An 8,489-nucleotide genomic window follows, 5' to 3' on the forward strand; every position below is an offset into this window, starting at 1 on the left:
TTTTGAAGAGAAAAAGCCCACCAGGAAACCCTTGAATAGATGATTGAAAAAACAACCACGTTGGTTTTCCATGCAAGCGTATGCATGTGTCTGAGATTGAAAACCAACATTCCACGGTCCCAATGTGCGCTCACATAAAAAACATTCTATTTAGAGTATTTTGAGCTGCCTTGTGATCCCTCCAAACCCTTTCTAATGCAAACACAGCAGAAAACACAGTCAGTCAAACTCCGCAAAACTCTCCCTCTCTGTTTCTCTTCTCCCTCTCATTATCTGATCTGCTATTGTGGCTACACTATAAATTTTCATCTGTGTCTTTCTGGAGCTGTTTTTGTCAATTCAGTTTGGTCTAGATATCACGTTGTTTCCATCGAAAACATTGCAGTATGAAGATATTGACTGCACCATATGATATGTTTTGTTTTTTTCCGGCCAGCCATCCCCACTGTCTTAGTGAATAAAACATGACTCTTAAGCTGTTTTTGGTGTCAGTGTTTGGTATTGTTTGTGTTGCAGTTCATTATATGCTGCTGCTGAGTAGTTTTGTGAAACATTCCTAGATTTTCTTTTTTTACTTCAGTGCCGAAACACATCAGAGCCTTATGACTCAGAGACGACAAAGAACGGCAGCCAAATTCTGAAGTAGGGAAGAATCTGTCTGAGCATGTGCAGTATGTGGACAGGTGCAGGTGTGTGTTTGTTTGTCTTTATTAATTAAAGTGCCAGTAGGCTCTTTTCTCGCTGAGGGCCTGTTGGTGTGTCTGTCTGCCACTTCGTAATCTTTCAGTCTCAAATCTCGCTATAAATAAACCTTGTCTGACCTTCCTCTGAAGCCCTGCAGGTTCACTTTTTTTTCCTCCGTTAATATTGGTGAGGAACAGAAAAAACATAGGAGCTAGCCTCTAGACGAGCCTTCCCAGGGATCTTTGCAGTGACATGTAATGCATGAAAACATGCTCTTGTGTTTTTCTAATCCTCCCATGGGAGTCTATCACATTTGTGGGCTTGTAACTTGTCACTCCCGTCCTATGACCCTACACCCTGCTGCAATTCATTACACCAGCGGCACCCTGACCCAGCTCTGTCACTTTCCTCTCTACACTTCTGTTGTTGTTGGTTTCCAATTACATTTACCAAACGAGTTCAATGCTTGGTTTGCAATCAGTGTAGTGTGAGCTTCTTGTCATGTGTTCTATTTTTGCAGCTAATTTCTGTCAGAATTTGAAACTCTGTTATTCATGCCAGCCACACATGTTGGCCCCTGACATAGATACATCAACAATGGCTGGTTCACTGTAGCTGATCTTGGAAAATTGGAGTGACCACGTTTTTTTCTCGATAAATACACATTATTTATTTACAAATAAAGTGGTTATAATAGAAATAAATACAAAATAAAAATCTGAGCATTATACTTCATGTGGTATTGCACCCATTTCGAAATGTACATCAGAAATACATTTTCAAAACCAGTAAAGGAATATTCCTCTGATTAAAATATTTATTTTTCCCAACTTTACGTAGACATAAATATATTCATATATAGTTTTTTTTCTTCTTCCACAATAGCTCTGTTTTGTCTTTTTTTCATATAAATAAACGTCTTCATTGGGAAACCGGGTGTCCATAACAACCTCTGATGTCTCTGTCAGTCTCTCTTGCCCGTTCTTCTCTTTCTATCCATATCACTGTCAGTTTCTCACCGGCAGCCACATCCCTCCACCACCATATCCTGGTAGTTTTTCAGGATGACCTTCTCGTATTCATCCAGGTAGAGCAGGGAGATGGGGCTGAGGTCAGTGGGCACACAACAGGCTCTGGGGATGTTTGAGTTGACTGAGTTGACCAGCGTCTGCACAATGGCATGATTGGTAGAATTGAGGTGGTCTGCTAGGGGGAACGGACATTCTCCATGGCAATAAAAGGCGTGGTAGCCAGGGGGCGCCACTATCCACTCGTTCCACCCCACATCACTGAAGTCTACATACAGGGCATGCCTCTTGCAGCTGGCCTTTTGCTGGTGCTTCCTGCGTTGTTTGCGGAGTGCCGCCTGACGTTTTTCCCGTGTGTGGAGTACTGAGTCCCCACGACCGTCATGGCCATACGTCACCAGCAGAGGCCGAGCCTGAGGCCAAGAGTCCTGGTCCTGGTGCAGGGACCGGCTCACCCTGACGTGCCTACTACGTCTCTGGGCATGCTCCCCATCTGTTTCCCCCTCCTCTGGGTGAAGCACCTCCACCATGAAGCCATGATTGTGGCCGTTCCCAGAGGTCCACTGAGATACAGCAGGGCTGACGTCAAAGCTCTCCCAGCGGCTCAAAGAGTCCTGCACTAGCCGAGTGTCCAGCAGACGTGCCAGAGGATCCCTACCTTGAGTGGCAGGAGCTCCAAATATCTCATAAATGTTGATACGATGGAAGCCACCAGCAGGAGCACTATCACTAGTGCTGCTGTTTCTGGAGCTGTTGTAGGGGGTTGCAGCTCCCATGACCTGATCCCTATAGATACGTAGCTCTGCAGAGGTGATGAGCTCCTCATCAGGGATAGAAGTGAGGTTGAAGTAGAACTGCTGGGTCGTTTTGCCTTTCAGGCTGGCCAGGGCCTCCATAGACTCTACAAGAGATAGCACAGAGACAAAAGTGTAAGAAGATTGGGGTGTGAAATGCATGCCAAGGATGGAACAAAGAGTGTATGCATGATACCAGAAAGAGAAACAATATATATGATTAAAGCCTAGCTGGCTTCATGTATCCACTGTGAGCTCTCTCTCTCTCCAACTCACACACACACAAACACCCACACACAGCCTTCTTTCTGTGCAGCCAGCCAAGCTGCCACGTGGTTTTATTGAGAGGGTGTGGGCCATTGTCATACAGGCATAACACACACATCCAACACTTTGCATGTATATCTCAGTGTAATAGCAGGCAAATTCTCATGGTGATGTAATACCATCATTAGTGTCATGCTCATAAATTTACTTGGTTAAATGTCAGAAGATGAAAGCAGTGCGCTTCCATCTATTGATAAGATCAAACATGTTAGTCAGTTTGCCTTCAAATGGCATATTTGCCCTGAGAATTGGCTGCTGCACACTATTCCCACTATCAGTGCACATGAAAAAACGTTTCATCAAAGTATCATCAAAGACGAGTATGAACAAAAGAGCAATATGGAAATCAACATAAACGCCAACATAAATGCCAACTGTTGCATTAACCTTAACCTTATAAAATATCACTGGTAAATGTTACAATGTGAAAGACCAAAATTCTTTCTAAAAGCCATTGTCAAGAGAAGACATTAATACTATACTATTAATATCTAAATTCTGGTGAGAATCTATAGACTACAAATGGAAAGCTGAGTACACAATGTTTGATATTTTATTATTAACTTGTGCTAACAGTTCTAAGCCTGGAAATGCTATTCTCTCTGAAATATAACTGTCCTGAGGCACATGAAAGTCATGTGTGTATATATATATATATATATATATATATATATATATATATATATATATATATATATATATATATATGTATATATATATATACTTAAGCTCATCGGTAGTCCCCTCTATAATGTGCAGTAAATGACAGAAATCTAAGTAAAAGCTGCAATTTTCTTTGAAGCAGCCCCACTTTGAACTCTTACTTTATGAAGTTCATAGATGATGTATAGACACACTTTTTAATCTGTTTGGTGTGGTAAAATAAACACAAACTTTGAACTCTGTGCTGTTTCAAAGAAGGCATTTAGGAAATTCCACCATCTCATCCTAAACCTCCCTCCAGAGGCACAAAGACCTCAATTAGGCCTATCACTTCTCATTTGATGTGGGAAAGCCCCCTGTCTCTCGTTCCCTCTCCTCTGTCCCCAATCCCTCTCTTTCTTCCCTTCCCCAGCTCCCAAATCCCCTTCTCCCTCTGTTCTCTTAGCCCCAAATCCTCTTTTCTTTCTTTCTCCTTCTCTGTCACTCCTTCTGTTTCTTTCTGCAGCAGCTTTCTCACTCTCTGCGTCTGTCTCTCCTCTGAGGAACGGCTGTGTGAACAAGTTGAGGCTTGTCAAAAACATGTGAACCACAGATATGAGTGTATCAACATTCCTAATTTCTTTTTGCACTGCATGCCAAAATAAAAGATAAAGGCTAATGTTGGGTCATTCATCACGGACCTGTCTCTGGCAGCCACTTCCTGTGTAATAGTGGAAATGTTCTATTTGGCATGGAAAATGGTTATTTTTGAAAACTGATAGCAGTGAAACTAATTATCCTAGTGAAATTAATATCAGCAGGCAGATGTGATGAATGATTAGAGCTATTCGCTTTGATGTGCTGCACTTACATCTGTAGATACATGCATATTATATGGGTTAGCCATCAACTGCACGTCTCTTGACATGGGAAGACTTACAACCCTGCAGCTCTGTTAGCATAGGATGAAAGAGCCAGGGGAGCATATGTAAACACAGTCTGAACACATTCGTAATGGCCGGTGGTGTCAAGGTGTGTGCTGGCCTGGTGCAGAGGTTTCCAGTAGTGGGCAGGGAGCAGTCACTCAGCCTGGCTGCCCGGGCCAGGCTTGTTTGTAGTGTGTCAGTGTAGCCACTGGGTGTCATTGCACTAGGCCTCTGGAGAGCACCCAAGCAACCACTCAACCACCCCTCTGACTCACCCCTGATGGAAACTTCCCCACTCAAACACTTAGGACTCTGTATAAGGACTCTGTGTAGAGCCCCTATGGACTCAGTAACTTGTATGTTGTAAAAACTGGAACATGGGCCATAGCAAATTGAATGGTAGATACAGAGTTGCTATATGTTTGACAGTAAACATTTTTTATCATACATTAATCATTTTAATATTATGACCAGGTGCACAAATCTGCTGCTCAGCAGTTAAACTTAATATATAAACAAACCATCGGTTATGTTTAAATTTCACCTGTTAGATTATTTTAGACTGTTTAAAATAACCCACTTAATCAGCAACATTGTATAAACATGGTATGACTGGTGAACTAATTAATGCACTTTATCCAGCATCTATGACCTTCAGTGTGTCAGACTTATTCATCTGAGCAGCGTATGCAACCTTGGAAGTAAAACTGAATTGAACTGAAACACTGAATTCAACAATCAGCGAGTATCCAGCATATAAACTAAGTGAGCAATTATGGTGTTTTTGGAACGTGCGTAATGGCGCACAGCGCGGAGAGAGGGGTGATTTGGAAAGAATAAGGCGCGCAACCTCTCCTCCCCCCTTTACCAAGGATTAATTTCATTCCTGTTAAATATGTCTCAGAATACAGTCTGACACTATGACTTGTTCATAATGCGTGTTAGTATAATGTCGTGTCGTGTGTTATTGAAGTAACAGGGTGATGACTATCACCTGCGCAAAGGCACACCGCCCTTTATCCTCCTCCTGTGGTGCGTGTCTGGAAAAACTGTTTTCAGAGCCCACGCAAACACCATCAATTATTAAGAAACAAATTACCCCAGGGATACCGCCGCCCATTGATGCTTTTGAAGCCTGTGACAGCTGCGCCAGGGGTTTGGTTGTTTGGTTAAAGGTTGCATCACTACAAATATGAGAGTTAATTTAATTGTGCATGAGATGCATGTTTGTAATCGTGCCAGTGAGTTTTAAGCAATCCCAAACTTATTTTACAACTTTGACGCGTGTCACCAGTAAATGAGTAACGCTCCATAAAACAGTGAAGGCTCTGAAGTTCAGTCTTGACGCTCTGAGTCATGTTTAAATATAGGTTTAGGTTGTCTGAGAGGGCCGAGGAGCTCTCCGGCTGACAGGTAAAGGTATGTCACTAATACATACCTTCATGGTGAAAGCTTCTAATCGTGTTGGCCTTGCTGGCGGCTCTCTCTGCGTGTTTCCCCATGCTCTTGGGTCGTTTAGTGCTGTGGTCTCCGTTTGCTGAGTGCATGCGGTAAAGGTCCACCATGTACTGCGGCACCACGGCTTGCTTGCTCGGGGTCGGCCTGCGCCTCAGTCCAAACATGTTGAGAAGCCGAAGCTCAAACTCGTTGAGGAAGCTCTCCGACTGCTCTGGGGTCTGCTTCCCGGATTCGCTGTATTTCCTCCGGCCGACCTCGGGGATAAGTCCCGTAGTACCTTCCAGCAACACCTGAGCGAGCAGCAGTACCATGAGAGAGCGGACCACGGCGACCATGATCAGTCAGTCCCTGTGGAGAAAGTTGGTTTCTGTCAATACACTGACGCTGAGGTATTGACATGAGGTGGACACAGCAGGGGCTTCACTGCAGCGTTCCCCAGACTGTGTGTGATCCCCCCCATACAGTAGGAATGATTGAAGGAGAGCAGGTTAAAAAGGGAAGACATCTCTTCTTTGAAGTAGAACAGAAAGGGGGGCTGTGAATAACATCCCCGCCGGCAACATAGCGCGTCTACCTGAAACAGAAGATTGATCTTAACACGAACAGAAACATGAAAAATATCAAGGTGAGGAAGTTATGAAAGAGACGAACAAAAAGGGGAATGACACGGGGAAGACAAATCAAAGAAAGTTGCGGGGGAGACTGCAGACAGAACGTCTCCAATTAGAAGAGACAAGAAATCATGTTTAGTGAAGTGATATTAAAATAAATGCAAGTCTACGTGGCCCGAAATACCACAAGAAGCACGAAAGAATGCTGTCAGGGGGAAAAAAAAGAGTTAGAATACACAGCAGCAGGAGAGGCAGTCAGACGGTTCTACAAGCGTCTATTTGCAGAGGCTTTGACGGTCATGTATAATCATAAGGGATAGAGTTACTTCAAGAGGCTCGCAGGTGTTAGATCTGACGTGCGTACCAGAGCCAGATGTAGCCCGGGACAAGACATCAAAAACATCAAAAACTAAATATCATCTGAGTAGCTCAACCTCCAAAGAAGCGTTTTCCCCGAGGTTCAAAATGGGAACACTTTAACTTTTACGCACACACCCTATAAGCCTATATAGTGGGAGAGCTGTCGATTTCCAGTTGTAAAGTTAACGTTTCCTCGTGAAGCAAGTCATTTTATAACTGTTGACATTCTTAAGAGTCGGTTACTTTAGAAAACTTTAGTTTAACAATTTATCTTATTTTACCTGACGAGGAAGCGCTGTGTCCGGTCGTCGTTCCACCTTTGGGCTCCGATAAATTCCACATTAATTCGTGTTTAATCCACGCTGCGTCTCCTTGGGGGACCAAAGACAGCCCATACCCTTCGCCGATCGCCTCTCGCACATATTCTCACCAGCTGCAATTCGGGTTAGGTCTTGGTCAGCACGGAAAGAAAGAAAAAAATATGTTAAGTCTATGAGGAAGCGGGTTCGCGTAGGCAGGACCGATCTAAGTATAAAGCATCTTGGTTGAACATCTTCAAAAGAGAACAGTTCGCTGAGACAAAAGTTGAGCGGAGCTGGCTTTAAGGAGCTAAGCGCACTCAAGTGTCGCTCCTTGGACCTTGTTGCTTCGAGTTGGGGAGCGCGTCGCTTCTCCTCTGTGCGCCACAGCGTAGTGGTTGAATTGATTGGTGCCTTCTCTTCCCCCAGCGGCTCTTTTTGTCGTACAGTGATGTCACCGAGGGGCTGTCAATCATTTGTCCACTATAAAGCACCTCCTGCAGACCTCTAACGCGGAGGCTCCAAACTTTTTCATGTCTAAGAATGTCAAATAAACACACATTAGAGCCAGGACCCCCTTTTGATAAGATTTGGTCTCAGGGACCCCCGCAGGAAGATTTTGTTTTGTAATGGCTTGGGAGTGAAAACTATTGGAATAGTCATTTTTAATACAGTCTCCACTTTGAATAAATCCTTACTAATTTACATTATAGTGAAATTAAATGATTCCACAAAATGCTGGGGACCCCTTTGGCCCCCCTCCTCGATGTTTGAGAACCATCAGCATATATATTAAAAAATCTCCATCCTTTTTACAAACAACTCTTCACATATCCTGGAAATCCACACCATAAAAATAGTTATAGAGTCAACAGTTCTAAAAGTCAACCATACTGTTGCTTTTAGTTGTTTGTTTTTTGCGTGATTTTCCATACATAGGAATAGCAATCGTCTATTTGCTTAATGTTTTTAAATAACATCAAAATGGCATGTTACAGTAGGTGGTGTAATATTCCTGTCAATTTGGCCACACAGAGCAAAAAAAAAAACATGTCAACTCATGCTGTTTCATAAATAGATAATTGATCAAGGTGTTAATAGCTGGATCAAACATGTTTAGCTTTTGGATTAAGGCTAATAGATAATGGCATCACAATGTGTTGCTTTTGTGGTTTTAAAGGATTAGACCCTGCAGAGGGACTATCACATCCTCCCGCTGAACTTCACTGTGTGTGCAGGAGTGCTTGTACATATGTGTCTGACACCGGAGCTGATTTATACATGCTTCCTCCTGGTTGGATTAATCTTTTCATTTCATTCCAATTCACGGCAGTTTATCAATATATCAGTGGTAGATTTT

General features: G+C 43.1%; 1 protein-coding gene across 1 annotated transcript; it reads right to left on the reverse strand.

The window, feature by feature from the left end:
• Positions 1-1,313: 1,313 nt before the first annotated feature.
• bmp2b (bone morphogenetic protein 2b) lies at positions 1,314-7,551 on the reverse strand. Its single transcript, XM_044170221.1, has 3 exons — positions 7,112-7,551; positions 5,840-6,207; positions 1,314-2,613 (listed from the first exon to the last, which is right to left on the reverse strand). Exons 2-3 carry the CDS (start codon positions 6,192-6,194, stop codon positions 1,700-1,702), a joined length of 1,269 nt encoding a protein of 422 aa, XP_044026156.1. The 5' UTR covers positions 6,195-6,207; positions 7,112-7,551; the 3' UTR covers positions 1,314-1,699.
• Positions 7,552-8,489: the final 938 nt, after the last annotated feature.

The sequence above is a fragment of the Siniperca chuatsi genome, linkage group LG16 (assembly GCF_020085105.1).
Source record: "Siniperca chuatsi isolate FFG_IHB_CAS linkage group LG16, ASM2008510v1, whole genome shotgun sequence".
Lineage (NCBI taxonomy): Eukaryota > Metazoa > Chordata > Actinopteri > Centrarchiformes > Sinipercidae > Siniperca > Siniperca chuatsi.